The sequence below is a fragment of the Alligator sinensis genome, unplaced genomic scaffold, assembly GCF_000455745.1.
Source record: "Alligator sinensis unplaced genomic scaffold, ASM45574v1 scaffold235_1, whole genome shotgun sequence".
Classification (NCBI taxonomy): Eukaryota; Metazoa; Chordata; order Crocodylia; family Alligatoridae; genus Alligator; species Alligator sinensis.
In genome coordinates this window covers 383,163-399,001 of record NW_005842042.1, presented here as the reverse complement: position 1 = coordinate 399,001, position 15,839 = coordinate 383,163, and the positions used below count along the sequence as shown (strand labels likewise).

General features: G+C 48.4%; 1 protein-coding gene across 4 annotated transcripts in view; it reads right to left on the bottom strand.

The window, feature by feature from the left end:
* WDR31 (WD repeat domain 31) overlaps positions 1-15,538 on the bottom strand; it is a 31,461-nt gene extending 15,923 nt beyond the window's left edge. For 2 of the 4 annotated variants that reach the window (XM_025202997.1, XM_025202999.1), the window contains exons 1-3: positions 15,427-15,538; positions 11,140-11,264; positions 248-377 (exon numbers count right to left, since the gene is read on the bottom strand). In XM_025202997.1, the coding sequence (XP_025058782.1) occupies positions 248-377; positions 11,140-11,246 (237 nt within the window). In that variant the 5' untranslated portion in view covers positions 11,247-11,264; positions 15,427-15,538. Of the gene's footprint in view, positions 1-247; positions 378-10,741; positions 10,997-11,139; positions 11,271-15,426 lie in introns of those variants that run through there. The other 2 variants (XM_025202998.1, XM_025203001.1) reach the window with 2 other exon arrangements.
* Positions 15,539-15,839: the final 301 nt, after the last annotated feature.

The window sequence follows — 15,839 nt, the reverse complement described above, 5'->3', positions numbered from 1 at the left end:
CCTGCTGAATTCCTATGAGACCTGGACCCCCTTAGGAGACACATACATCCAATTCACTATACAGGAAGCCTTGCACCTAAACCCTCACTATCTGGATTGCCTCCACAAGCAACATACTTATATTTTAGGTTGTGATGTCTACATGGTAGTATCTATAAGGTCAATTTGGATGAGAGATCTGACCCTGTACTTCCTTTGTATCCATTTGTATTTATTTGTTCTCTGGGGATGTTGATGTGCTCCCCACCTTATCCTTTCCTCCTGACACACACAGGTCTGATTTCAGAGCAGCCACAGAAGTAACCGCATCAGTGTGAGCAGGGCTGTATTGCTGAATAGCTTTAACAGGACTGTTCTCTTCCATGTAACCACCAGCCCTGCCAATGAGGAAGAGACACAGTAGTGTGAATTTCAGTAAATATTACACAGAAGTTATCATACATACATCCCCACCTCAAAAAACACTCAACAGCGTGTCAAATTAGACTGAATTTTGAAGGGTAGCAGCACCTTCTTTCCCAAACAAATGCTGTATTTGCAGATGCTAGAGGTAAGCAGGCCAACACTAAGCTGCAGCAAATTCAGAGACTGGTCCCATAAGGACATGCATTTGTTCCCTGGACCAGATGTAGTTTGAAAGGTCTCCATCATCTGTAATTTCTAAACACTCAGAGTTATTCCCATCCACTCTTAGACAGTGGTGAGATGTCAAAATGTCTTCACACAGCTGCGTTAGGTAATGCTCTAACTCAACCAAGTTAGATACTAGAAAGAATGTCTTAATTCTCAGGGTGGTTAAACACTGGAACAAATACATAGAGAGACTGGAATATCAAACATTTATCTGGCATTAGTTAGACAGAGATGATTCTACATCTGAACATCTTGTTCTACATTTGAACAAGACATGGTTTCTCAAGGTCCTTCCCAGCCCTATTTCAGATCATTGTTCCAGCAGATAAGAAGGGTTTTGCTCTCAGATTTGCCTAACCATAGCATTACTATTCTATTTTCTGCTGCTCTGTGCCTTTAGCTTATCTCGAGTCTGTGGCCATTACTATCATCTCTCTGTTCCTGAAGAAAGATAGATTTGAACCTCTTCTCTGCAGGGAGAAGCATGCAAGCCACTCTCTCAGACTATTAAGGTGCTTCTATCTGAGAGACATGCTGATTTCCTGCTAGGCTGTTTACCATTTCTCCTCTCCATAAATAGGCACCCTTCCTACTAGGGCATCTCACTGTCCCTCCAGTAGGGATGGTGAAATGCCCTCCTTTTTTGCCACAAACAGTTTGCACCACAGCAATGTCCTCACTTCAGGAACAAAGGACAGATCCCTATACATAGGTTGCTGGCACTGCTATGACCACTCATTAGTAGTCCTAGGACTGGCATCTTCTTTTACTAAACTAAATTTATCACACCTTTCTTACTGCTAACCCCTGAGGAAATTCCTCTTTTTGCCATCAAATTGATGTGTAGTAGTGGTTGGAGGCTCCCTTCTGCTGGGGATGGAGGGATCCATCTGCTGGTCTGACCTGTTGTCCCGGGAGGTCTGCTTGTCCCAAGCCTGGATCCGAGATGTCACAGAAGGATTACTGAGACTCGTCCAACCCTCTGACTACACTACCCCATGCTGCTCATCAATGTGGGCACCAATGATACTGCCAGGGATGACCCTGAGCAAATCAAGAGTGACTACAAGACTCTGGGTGCACGGGTGAAGGGGACAGGGGCAGAGGTAGCGTTCTCGATCTTTCCGGTCAAAGGGAAGGGCCCAGGCAAGAGCAGGTGCATCCTGCAGATCAATGCATGCTTGTGCAGGTGGTGTCATCAGCAGAGATTCAGCTTCTTCGACCATGGGATGTTGTTCCAAGAAGATGAATTGCTAGGAAGAGATGGGATCCACCTGACGGAGAGAAGGAAGAGCATCTTCGCAGACAGGCTTGCTAACCTAGTGAGGATGGCTTTAAGCTAGGTTCTCTGGGGGGATGGAGACCAAAGCCCTGAGGTAAGGGGGGAAGCAGGAGACATAGAGGAAACACAAGGAGGAGGGGTAACAAGGGAGGCATTCCCATGTTCCTGAGAAAGTAGAGCAACTGGCTAGTTACCTCAGGTGTCTGCACACGAATGCACGGAGCCTGGGAAACAAACAGGAAGAACTGGAAGTTTTCACACAGTCAAGGAACTATGATGTGACTGGAATAACAGAGACTTGGTGGGAGCTTGCATGGCTGGAGCACTGTCATAGATTTCATAGACATTAGGGCTGGAAGGGACCTCAGAAGATCATCGTGTCCAGCCCCCTGCCCCAGGGCAGGAAGTCAGCTGGGGTCATAGGATCCCAGCAAGATAAGCATCCAATTTACTCTTGAAGGTGTTCAATGTAGGTGCTTGAACCATCTCCAATGGCAAGCTATTCCATACCTTGGGGGCTCGGACAGTAAAGAAATTCTTCCTTATGTCCAGCCTGAATTGGTCTTGCAGTAGTTTGTAACCGTTCAACCTTGTCATCTCTTGGGGCGCTCTGGTGAACAAACGTTCCCCCACATACAGGTAGTCATACTGCAGGTTTTTCCTCCCAAGGTGGAGAACCTTGCATTTTTCGGTGTTAAACACCATCAGGTTCTCGTCTGCCTATTTGCTGAGCCTGTCCAGGTCAGTCTGGATTGCCCTCCTGTCTTCTGGTGTGGATGCTATGCCCCAAAATTTGGTGTCATCGGCGAACTTGGCCAGTCTGCTTCTGACTCCGATGTCATGGATGGGTATAAACTGTTCAGGAAGGACAGAGAGGGGAGAAGAGGAGGAGAGTTGCACTGTATGTAAAAGAGCTGTATGATTGCTCAAGGCTGCAGTATGAAACTGGAGACAGGCGTCTGGAAAGTCTCTGGGTTAAGGTTAGAGAGGAAAGCAACAAGGGTGATGTCGTGCTGGGTGTGTGCTATAGACCACCAGACCAGGAGGATGAGGTAGATTTCATAGATTTCATAGACATTAGGGCTGGAAGGGATCTTGGAAGATCATCGAGTCCAGCCCCCTTCCCTAGGGCAGGAAGTCAGCAGGGGTCATAGGATCCCAGCAAGATAAACATCCAAATGTCTCTTGAAGGCATTCAAAGTAGGTGCTTGAATCATCTCCGGCAGCAGTCTGTTCTAAACCTTGGGGACTTGGACAGTAAAGGAGTTCTTCCTTATGTCCAGCCTGAAACAGTCATGGAGGAGTTTGTGACCATTCGATCTTGTCATCCCTTGGGGCGCTCTGGTGAACAGATGTTCCCCCAGATCCTGGTGAGCACCCCTGATAAACTCATAGGTGGCCACCAGATCACCTCTGAGCCTGCGCTTTTCCAGGCTGAAGAGTCCCATAGCTCTCAGCCTCACATCATAAGGTCTGTTTCCTGACCTCTGATCATGTGCATGGCTCTCCTCTGTGCTCTCTCAAGCTTCTCCACATCCTTTTTGAATTGTGGAGCCCAAAACTGGATGCAGTACTCCAGCTGTGGCCTCACCAAGGCCAAGTGCAATGGGAGAATGACATCCTGGGATTTGCTTGAGAAGCATCTATGGATGCAAGCCAGCATTTTGCTCGCTTTACTAGCTGCAGCATCACATTGATGGCTCATGTTTATCTTGTGGTTAATCGTGACCCCCAAGTCCCTTTCGTCCATACTGCTAGCCAGCGTAGCACTGCCGAGCCTATAAGGATGCTGCAGGTTTTTCTTCCCAAGGTGGAGAACCTTGCATTTTTCGGTGTTAAACACCATCAGGTTCTCATCCACCCATTTCCTGAGCCTGTCAAGGTCAGCCTGGATCACCCTCCTGTCCTCAGGTGTGGACGCTTTACCACAAAGTTTGGTGTCGTCGGTGAACTTGGCCAGTCTGCTTCTGATACCAACGTCCACATCATTAATGAAGATGTTGAAAAGTGTAGACTCAAGAACAGAGCCTTGAGGGACCCCACTGCTCACAGTGCACCACAGCAATTGACTTCCATCAAGCACCACCCTTTGGGTCCTACCACGGAGCCAATTCCCCAGCCAGTGGATCATGGTGAGGCCAAGGCCACAGTTAGCCAGTTTTGCTAAGAGGTGATCATGGGATACCAGATCAAAGGCTTTTTTAATGTCAAGATATATGACATCAATCTCCTCTCCCTTGTCCAGGTGATAAGTCACCTGGTTGTAATAGGAAATAAGATTGGTCAAGCAAGACCTACCCGCAACAAACCCGTGCTGGCCAACCCTCAGGATGTTGCCATCAGTCTGTTAAGGATGGTCTCTTTGATGATCTTTTCTAAGACCTTCCCCAGGACAGAGGTCAGGCTGATGGGCCTGTAGTTTGCCGGATCCACTTTCCTCCCTTTCTTGAAGATAGGCACCACATTGGCCTTCTTCCAGTCCTCAGGCACTTCAGCAGAGCGCCAGGAGTTCTCGAAGATCTGTGCCAAGGGCTGAGCTATGATGCTAGCCAGCTCCTTGAGTACCCTGGGGTGTACTGTCAGGGCCAGCTGACTGGAAGGTATCCAGCCTGTCAAGGTGTTCCTTCACAAGGTCAGCATTGATGGAGGGTAAGGAATCACCCTCACCTGGGCCTTCCTGTCCTGTAATGGGCAGGGGCATCCCATGGGACTGGTGAAAAACCAACGCAAAGTACCCATTTAGCAAGTTGCCTTTTTTCTCGGCGTCAGTTCTCAGTTGTCCCATCTGGTTTAGCAGCGGTCCAGTGTTGCCTTTGCTTTTCCTCTGGCTCCCCACATATCTAAAAAAGGACTTTTTATTGTCCTTGATACTTGTAGCTAGTTGGAGTTCAGCCGCAGCCTTGGCTTTTCTGGTTTGCTCCCTGGAGGTCCAGACCAGTGCAGAGTATTCCTCCTTGGAGGTGGATCAAGTCCTCCATCCTTTGTAGGTCTTTCTTTTTAGATGCAGGAGGTCGGCTAGTTCCCTGCAGAGCCAAGGGGGCTGCTGTGCCCTTTTGCTGCCTTTCCTCCAAGACGGAATAGACTTTGCTTGTGCATCCAGGATTGCTCACTTGAGGAGCAACCACTCGTCCTGAATTCCCCTCCCCTTTGGGTCGTGGTCCCTTAGGGCTTCACCGACAAGCCTCCTGAGCTTGTCAAAGTCAGCTTTCCTGAAGTCGAGGACTTCTGTATTACTGGCTGACTTGCCAGCTTTACAGCAGGTGGTGAAGGTGATCAGTTGATGGTCACTGTCACCCAGCTTCCCTTCAATCGTTAGGTTGCTAATTAGGTTGTCCCCGGTTGCCAGTACCAGGTCGAGCAGCACTTTACCTCTCGTCGGCCCGTAGACTTCTTGCGTCAGATAGAGCTCATCCACGCATGAGAGAAAGCTTTGTGACTGTTCGGATTTGGCTGAGCGCTCTTCCCGCGAGATGTCTGGGTAGTTGAAGTCTCCCATGACAGTCGTACAGCAGGAGCGCGCAGCCTCAGCCAGTTCCCAGGCAAACTCCTGGTCAAGCTCTTGATCCTGGGTAGGGGGTCTGCAGTAGACTCCCACCATTGTGTCCCCTGTGCCATGTTACCCATGGATTTTAACTCAGAGGGTCTCCAGTTGTCCACCCTGGGTGCCAATGTCAGCTTGCAGGGATGCGTAGCTCTCCTTGACATAGAGAGCTACACCCCTGCCCCTTTTGTCCACTTGATCTCTCCTGTACAGGGTATAGCCATCTATATCAGTGGCCCAGTCATGGGTGGAGTCCCACCAGGTCTCTGTTATCCCTATGACATGGTAATTATTTGTGTTAAGCAGGAGGACAAGTTCTTCCTGTTTATTCCCCAAGCTCCTGGCATTTGTGTACAGGCAGGCAAGTGTCCCGTTGGGGGCCCTTGCCTTGCCCACAGATCGTTCCAGGGCTGGGGCAGGGGTGGGCTCCCTTAAGTGCCTTGGCCTGCTGGCTTTGCAAGGGTTGCTCAGCGGGCCAGCAGTGATGGTAGTCCCTGCATCCCCTGGCAGGCTTAGTTTAAAGCCCAGTAGAGCAGATCAGCCAGTCTGGCTGAGAAGAGCCTCCTCCCTAGGGGAGAGAGGTGGAGGCCATCCCTTCCCAGCAGTTCACTGCCTCTCTCGCCAAAGAGCAGGCTGTGTTCATGGAAGCCAAAGCCTTCCTGATGACACCAGTGCCACAGTCTTTGGTACACTACCTCTTCTCCCTCCTCAGCCCATAGCCCGAAACTGGGAGGATCGAGGAAAACACCACCTGCGCCTCGCTCCTCCCTAGGGGAGAGAGGTGGAGGCCATCCCTTCCCAGCAGTTCACTGCCTCTCTCGCCAAAGAGCAGGCTGTGTTCATGGAAGCCAAAGCCTTCCTGATGACACCAGTGCCACAGTCTTTGGTACACTACCTCTTCTCCCTCCTCAGCCCATAGCCCGAAACTGGGAGGATCGAGGAAAACACCACCTGCGCCTCGAACCCCTTAAGCCCCGCTCCCAAATCCCTGTAGCGCTTCATGACCAAGCTGGGAGTGCTCCAAGCCGTGTCATTGGTGCCCACATAGATGAGGAGCATAGGGTAGTGGTCAGTGGGCCGGAAGAGCTTAGGGATCTTCTCCGCAATGTCTCGGATTCGGGCTCCCAGGAAGCAGCAGACTTCCTGGGCTAAGGGGTCGGGGTGGCAGATTGCCCCCTCAGTCCCCCTCAGGATGGAGTCCCCCATGTCAAACACTTTGTGTTTTGTCTTAGGGAGAGCAGGGGCAGTAGCTACAGTGTTGTCGGTGTTGCCTGCGGGAGCCGGCAACTCAGCAGGCTCTGCTGGGGCTGCAAGAGGTTCGTACCTGTTGCAAAGCTCCAGCGGGGCAGGGGCCTTGGTGTGGTGGGCCTTGGGGCCCTTGACCACCTTGGTCCAGCCCCGTGGCTGGACAGTAAAGGTGGTCCCTGAGTCCTTCCTTATCCTGGAAGGTGACCGTGGTCTACCCTCCATCTCCTGAGGGAGGAGGACCTGGCAGTAGGAGTCGATCTCCCGCTTACCATCCCTGATGGCAGGCAGTCTCTGGACTACGGCCTGGAGCTCCACCAGCTGGCGCGCCAGAGACCCCAAAAGGGAGCAGACCTCACAAGGGGAGGTGGCCATGCTCCTGGCCACCAGAGCCTGAAAAAGTGACAGGCAGCCTCCGCAGCTGAGAGCCAGGGGCTCCGTCCGTGTGGAGCCGGGACCGTGGGCTCCGTCTGGATGGAGACCTCTGCGGTGCCAGAGGTGGGGGGCCACAGACCCCTCGGAGACCCTCGGGGTGCAGCACGTGCCCATCCACATGGTGCCACTGGTAGGCCGGCTGCTGATGGGACTGCCTTCCCTAGGGTGCACCGACAGGGCCTCGGGCCCTCCCTCTCAAACTCCTGCGCTAACTTGTGCACCGGGCCCAGAAGCATGCCTGTTCGTGTGGCCTGTTCACGAGGCTCCGGTCATGCGGCTCCCTGTGGGGCTGCGCCAAGTAGGAGCCGGGGCAGGATGTGACCCTCCTCGGCTCCACTCAGCTGCCTCCCAGCTGGCTATGTCCCTCCCACCACGGGCCTCTCTCCTGGGGGTCCCTGGGGTCAAGGGGGCATATCAGGCTTTCACCTGCACATCTCTCACCAGAGCTGGGACCTGAGATGAGGCTTTCTTCAGAAAATTAGTGGAAATTTCCCAGTCACAGACCCTGGTTCTCATGGGGGACTTCAATCACCCCAACATCTGCTGGGAGAGCAATATAGCAGTGCACAGGCAATCTAAGGGCCATGCTGCTCTTGACCTGCTGCTCAAACAGGGAAGAATTGGTGGGGGATGTAGAATTGGATGGCAACTTGGGCAGCAGTGACCATGAGATGACTGAGTTCAGGATCCTGACAAAAGGAAGAAAGGAGAGCAGCAGAGTAAGGACCTTGGACTTCAGAAAAACAGACTTTGACTCCCTCAAGAAATTGATGGGCAGGATCCCCTGGGAGGCCAGTCTCAGGGGGAGAGGAGTCCAGGAGAGCTGGTGGTATTTTAAAGAAACCTTACCGAGGGTGCAGGAACAAGCCATCCCGATGTGCAGGAAGACTAGCAACTATGGCAGGCAACCAGTTTGGCTTAGCAGAGTACTTTTCGGTGAGCTTAACTGCAAAAAGGAAGCTTACAAGAAGTGGAAGCTTGGACAGATGACTAGGGAGGAGTATAAGAATATTGTTCTGACATCCAGGGAGGAAATCAGAAAGGCCAAAGCGCAAATGGAGTTGCACCTAGCAAGGGATGCGCAGGGTACAAGAAGGGTTTCTACAAGTATGTCAGCAACAAGAGGAAGGTCAGGGAAAGTGTGGGTCCCTTACTGAATGGGGCAGGCAATCTAGTGACAGATGATGATGAAAAGGCTGTAGTACTCAATGCCTTTTTTACCTTAGTCTTCACAGGTACGTTCAGCTTCCAGACTACTGCATCAGGTAGCACTGTTTGGGGAGAAGGTGAGCAGCCCTCAGTGGAGAAAGAAAAGGTTAGGAAGTAATTAGAAAAGCTGGACATGTGCAAGTCAATGGGGCTGGATACAATGCATTTGAGAGTGCTGAGGGAGTTGGCTAATGTGATTACAGAGCTACTGGCCATTACCTTTGAAAACTCGTGGCGATTGGGGGAGGCCCCAGATGATTGGAAAAGGGCAAATATAGTGCCCATCTTTAAGTAAGGGAAAAAGGAGGATCCAAGGAAATACAGATCAGTCAGCCTCACCTCAATCCCCCAAAAAATCATGGAGCAGGTCCTTAAATAATCTATTTCTAAGCATTTGGAGGAGAAGAAGGTGGTTAGGAACAGCTAAGGGCAAGTCATGCATCACCAACCTGATTGCCTTCAATGATGAGATAACTGGCTCTGTGGATGCGGGAAAAGTAGTGGACATGAAATACCTTGACTTTAGCATGGCTTTTGATATGATCTCCCACAGCATTCTTGGAAGCAACCTGAGGAAGTATGGGTTGGATAAATGGACTTTAAGGTGGATAGAAAACTGGCTGAATCATCAGGCTCAATGGGTAGTGTTTAATGGCTTGAGGTCTAGTTGGCAGCTGGTATAAAGTGGAGTGCACCGGGGTCAGTTCTGGGGCTGGTTTTGTTCAATATCTTCATTAACAATCTGGAAGATGGGATGGATTGTACCTTAAGCAAGTTCTCAGGTGACACCAAATTGGGGGAGTGTAGTAGATACGGTGGAGGGTAGGGTTAGGATTCAGAATGATCTAGACTAATTGGAGGATTGGGTCAAAAGAAATCTCATGAAGTTCAACAAGGACAAGTATAAAGTCCTGTGCTTAGGGTGGAACAATCCCATGTACCACTACAGGCTTGGGACCAACTGGCCAAGCAGCAGCTCTGCAGAAGGACCTGGGGATTACAGTGGAAAGTAAGATGGATATGAGTCAACAGTGTGCCCTTGTTGCAAAGACGGCTAATGGCATACTGGGCTGCATTAGTAGGTGTGTTGCCAGCAGGTCAAGGGAAGTGATTATTCCTCTCTATTTTATACTGGTAAGGCCACATCTGGAGTACTATAACCAGTTTTGGGCCACTACAGAAATGATGTGGACAAGTTGGAGAGAGTCCAGTGGAGGGTAATGGAAAAGGTTAGGGGGGCTGGGGCACATAATTTATGAGGAGATGCTGAGGGAACTGGGTTTATTTAGTCTGGAGAAGATAACACCGAGAAGAGGCTTAATAGCAGCCTTTAACTACTTGAAGGGGGGTTTCCAAAGAGGATGGAGCTAGACTGTTCTCAGTGGTGGCAGATGACAGAGCAAGGAGCGATGGTCTCAAGTTGCAGCAAGGGAAGTTTAGGTTGGATATTAGGAAAAGCTTTCTCACTAGGAGGGTGGCGAAGCACTGGAATGGGTTACCTAGAGGGGTAGTGGAATCTCTATCCTTGGAGGTTTTTAAGTCCCTGCTCAACAAAGCCTTGGCTGGAATGATCTAGTGGTGGATGATCCTGCTTTGAGCAGGGGGTTGAATTAGATGACCTCCTGAGATCTCTTCCAACCCAAATTGTCTATGATTCTAAATACTTGGATACAGATCTAGATCATCCAGTTGTAAGGGATACTCTCCATTTCCCTGGAGGTTAATGGGCAAAATCTCATTTGAAATTCTCTCTCTAATTGCCTCCGTGGTGGCACCAACAGCCTCCCTCTACCAATACTGAAAAATAAGAATTTGTTGCTTCCTGGCACTTGCTAGAATTATCCCTCCATCCCAGCTAATACCTATGAAAAGCAAGTAACAGCTGTGTCACAGTGTGGGCACTAGTACTCTGCCTGCATCATTAGAAATTAAGCTGCAGCAGTAGTACTAAATGTACACTTTCTCTTACATGCTCTGTTTGCTAGGTAGCCTAAAATGCAGCGCCTCACAGAGGAGGGGTGCAGGTTGTCAAATCATGGACTACATATAGACATTGGATTTATGACACATTATAACCTGCCTGACATCTGACTCCCCAGGTACCTCTCCACTATTTAACTGCTACATTCATCTTCCTTTTCTCTTCCCCCCCCACCACCTAGCCTGTCTCTCACCCACTGACTCCTCAATTTACATTTTCACTGACTGCCTGTTTTGCATGCATACCAGCCCAGCCGCTGGCTTTTTTACTATTCCTTCCATCCAGGAAGAGCACACACCAACTGCAGAGACTTCCTCAGCCTGACAAAGGGTTTTTAAACCCAAAAGCTTGCTAAATTTTTTTTTCCAACTATTTAAGTTGGTCTAATAAAAGCTATCAGATTCACACAAACAACCTTGTCTGCCTGACAGAGGAGGTGCATTCTTCACAGGAGCTAGAAAGCCAAGGTCCATTTTACTTGTCTAATAATTATTCAGGTGGAAGCCAATGACTCTCTAAAGACTAGGGTAGATGTCACACCCTGACCAGACACCCTCCCTTCCACTGAGGCAGCTTCTGGCATTCAAGGCTATTCATGAGTAAGTGCAAATGTTGGTCGTGCTTGTCCACAGTCACTGCTTAGAGAGACAGGTAGGGATTTCAGTCAGAGCTGGGAGGCAAAAAGAAAAGTCAGTTTAGAAAACCAATAAAACCCCAATGATTACACATAATCACTAGCTGCCCTGTCAAAAAAATGGCTAATAGACTTGATTAACTTCTTATAGAGCTGTCATTCACACAGGATGGGTGTACCTGTATTTGGAGGTGCTGTGGTTGATCTTACTCTGCAGTTTCCCCATGGTATTGCATATGAAAGCAGCTCTGGCAATGCAGTGAATCGTGCTCAGCATCTCAGGCATTCCCTGGCAGGAGATGAGCTGGGGTGTGAGGAGAGGTTATGTTACTGGACAAGTAAATCTTAGTTCTGATCTTTGCACACATTGAACCGGACATCAATAATACTGTACTGTCACTGCAGCTCCATTTGTAAGCGTCCCAGCATTTCTCTTCCCCTCTGTCTCCCTGACTGCTCCCATGGCTTTTGGAGGCAAAACAGGGGAAGGCTGCTTTCTCAGCCATGCTGTCACTGCCTTTTTTGTAAATGCCCAGGTTCATGGCCTGTGAGTCCATATGGAAGGGGCACATGTTCTCCCTTGGTTACACAGAGCTGCATTTGTCTGCTTGGTTTTACTGTTGCCTTTTTGTATTAAAATGGATTCTGTGCACAAGCAAGGTGCCAAGCTAGCAGCCCAGAAACAATAATACCCTTTGTCCACAGAGTGGTGCAGCTCGGGATACATGTTCTGAATGCCCTTACCTGTGTAACTCAGTCCTGATATGAAGGACTTCACCACCCTTATCCAGTCTATAAATCTTTAAGCATCACTCTCCCTAGATGCCTGGCTGTGCCAGTTTCTAGGTCTGGTGATGCAGACTCCTACCAACTTATTTTACGGAGGCAACTCAAGTGAGTGTAGTCTCAGACAAGGATGTTTTGATAACCACCAGCCTGGAATAGATATGAGCTAGGCTTAGAAATAAGTCTCTATGTTCCACTACCAACCCCTTCATCCATCCAGGCTCCTTGAGAGCAACACAAAAACCTCCATTTAAAGAGAAACCAGGTGGAAAAGCAAGTGGTTGTTCAGGAGGTTTAAGTAAGCTTAATTAAGTTGAGACCACAGTGACTCACATGATAAGGCACCCAAGAAAGGACCTTTTCCCCTCAGCAAGTAGACACCTGCATCACAAATAATATTACCCAACACAACACAACACAATGCAGCAGGCTAATGACAAACATTAGTGCAGCCTGGTGGGGGGGATTCATCTCTGGGACGGTGTCTCCAGCTGTGCACATCAGTTGTAAGGGGAGGAACAGTTGTCCACAAGTCAGTGTCAATGGCAGTGAATTACCATGTACAGTAATTGGATTCCTCTCAGCTGGGAATGCTCTAATTGGATTTATGTTAGTCTGTGCTAGAGTTCCCATCTTCTCTGTCAGGCAATCACTGAAAATTCACAAACACCTATCTGTCATAGCAAAAAAAATACATCAGCCTTACAGTCATTGATCACCAAAGCCTGAAAAACAAATGCTAGAAGCTGTAGGTTTGAGTGGACTTGCATTCCAGAAAATATTCCATTTCTAATTTTACTTTGCTGTCCTTTGAGATTAGCAGTAAGTAATACCTAGTTAAGCTGGTCTTGTTCTATCCATGTGTTTATACACTGAAAAGATTTAAAGGATACCCAATCTTAGGAGTTCAGGGACTGTGATAATTTGGTAATTTAATTTTTCCATCAGACTGAAATTGAGTTTGCAAATTATTTCAGCTCTGTAGGAATAAATGTAATTTATCTCGGCAAAGGAAGGCTGCTTCTGAAATATAATGCAAGAGGCAAGGATTTCTTAGGGTGATATCTTTTACTGGCCCAACTATGTAGTTCAGATAAAATTAAACAAGCTTCTGAATACAGATATGCTTTGTCAGGTCTGAAATACAATGCAGAATTTAACCCTTGTTCTTTTCTAGACTTGCAATTAAAAGTGAAACTGCAATTACTAAAATTATCAGCATAAAACAGGAAGCTGGAAGGAAGGGAGAAAATAGAGCAACCGTAGTGTTCTTTACTGGAAGTTTGCATAGTGCTTTGAAGAGGGGGTGGAGATTGTAAAATCCCTGGGGCAGGAACTACCTCAATCTGATGTCAAATAATAATAGTGCTTAAGTACTGTTAGTAAATAGACCATGTCATTCTACATTGTTAAAAGATTTGTTACAATAAACCTACTAGATCATTCTCATTCGCAACTACTTTCTTGGTCAACTTGGTCAATTTTTTCCCCATTACCTTTAGTTTTTTACACTTAACTACCTTTACATTTTAAGTGTACTAGCAAAGAAGGAATCTGGGACTTTGAGGAAAAACGGGTATGCAGGGAAAACAGGAAGTGTATATCCTTGGGCCTAGATTCTGTTTCCCTGTCGCTAGCCTGCTGCAGAAATCTGTTGTGGTTCTTCAACTCTGAACACTTAACAAGAACAGAAAGTTTCCAAGTCATATCACTCCTTGCGCAAGCCATAAGTTATTTAGAAATCTCACTACTGGGCCCCCTTTCCCAGGCAACTTTATTACTCTTTTCGTGTGTAAGTTGGTCATTCTTGTGAAATGCTGTTAGAGCAAAGTGTTGTGTTGGGATCAGAAGGTAACTGATTCATACAAAAAGATGCTTCAAAAAGGCTGAATTTCATAGCAGGGGATTTCCCTTCCCCCCTTCCAATATGTATTGCTTAAGATACACTAATCTGTTTCCTAAATTGTTCCTAACAGCAGAACATATTTGCATTTAAACAAGAGGTTGTATTTTCTCAGCCTGCAGTGACTCTGACCTGAAACCCACACACTAACACCATCAAGAGCAGCAGCCATTGTGCAAAACACAAAATGAAACTTCATTACAGGATCAAGCCCGGTATTTCAGTTTATCCCTCATCCCCTCAGCGTCCCAGTGCCTTCCAGTCACATATTAAAGGACATAATTAACATCCACCACATGTTGTTTATTCTCTCCCCACAGAAAACTATTTGAGCACTGGTTTTTCATCTATACAATAGATTTTTAAAAACCATTAAAAAAATTATATAATACAACTATAACAAAACTATACAATAGTTTTCCATCTATTGACTCGCCTGTGAAATCCTATGAAATATGAACTTTCATTTCTACCCAGGAGAACTTTTACAATCTTTTCTCCAATGCCCGATGAAGGGTGTTTGTGCCCTAAAGCTTGCAATTAAAAAATTTTTTTTGCAAAAATCTTGTTGGCTCTTGATAAAAGATATCATCTCTATTATGAGTCCCAATTCCCTTTTGAGCACTGGAGTGATTTTTAAAAAAATATATATATACAGACACAGTGGATGAACTGTGCACAGAGACAGAAGGCATTTGATCAAGCAGATCTCTTTGGGGTTTATTTGCAATTGTAGGTTTCCCTCGCTTTATGCTGTACATGTGTTCCTGGAAAATGGCACATAACTCGAATTCACATAAAGGGAACCCACTTTACAATGTAGCAAATAGGGATATGTTCCAAGACCTCGACTGTACTGACCCCCAGACCCATTTCTACCACTTTTACAAGACAATTTTGGTACTCACAAACAGCAGACAGTGCACACAAGCATGGGCGACTGGTGCCACCTTAGTCATGGGGGGCATGTGCCCCCCGCAGTGACCAGTCAGCAACTGGGGGGGGAGATCCTCCAGGCAGCATATTGCGCTGCAACTGTGGTGCTCCCGTAAGCAGCTGTGGTGCTACACCCAGCGCACTCACTCCCCGGCCAGTGCTTACAGGGGGGGACACTGACATTCCCACCTGCCCCTGCTGCCTGTCGCCTAAGCAGGGAGTGAGGCCTGTCAGGGAGGCACCAGTGCTCTCAGGGGGTGCATGTGCACCCCCGTGGACCCCCTATGCATCGCCACTGCACACAAGTTGGTGGTGAATGTTAAGCTAGCAGGATGCTTAGAAGCCATAACGAGGATGGCAACTACAGAAACACAGTTCGCAGGCAATGAGCAAGAAGCACAGATCCACGCAGGAGACTATATTTTGGTGCATGTCGCTCCCACAATGCACCGCACAAAGCAGCTGACTGTGGGCTTCCACCACACCAATCGCATAAGAGTGAATGAACGTTGCGTATAATGAATTTTTGGTATAAAAAGGGTCATTGCATAAGAGTGAATTCACACATACAGAACCTGCATAAAGCAAGGGAAACCTGTACTGGGACTTGCATGTGTTTGTGGTGGAGAGAATGAAAACAGAAAGGGGAAGCAGGGAGGAGCAATTCAAACGACCAAATAATCAGATTTTTCAAGAATAATCAGGATGCTCCGACGTCTGCCAAGATCACCCGCCCCCCTCTTTAATAATGCAGTTAAAAGATCTTAAACTAGGTTTCGCCCCTCCATCTCCTGACGCGCAGGCGCGATTATTTACAGAACAGCTCTGGCAATGCGACCACCTGGGGAGAACCCGGTGCAATTCTTTGGCATCTCAAGAGGCTCCCTGGACGGCGCCCAGCAAAGAGCGTTGTCTATCGGGACGGCGCGACCCTGAACGTGTGGCAGCCTGTTCAGAGGATGAGCTGGACATTTGTCCAAACCGCGGAGCACCCTGAGGCCTGGGGTTTCCCATCCCCTGGTACCCGGGCACAATAAGAAGGCCTTTGTTTCACACAAGCCGCCTGGGGCTGCTGTTTCTCCCTCTGCTCCGGGGCTGCCCCAACAGGTGTTTCTGCCGGGGAGGGTGCGACGCCCCGCAGTTTGCAGCCCCCGGCCCCGCTCAGCTTTGCCCCTCTAGGACGGCGGCCTCTAGGACGGCGGCTCGGGAGGCCGGGGCAGGCAGCAGCAGCAGCCGCCCAGAGCCGGCTGGGCC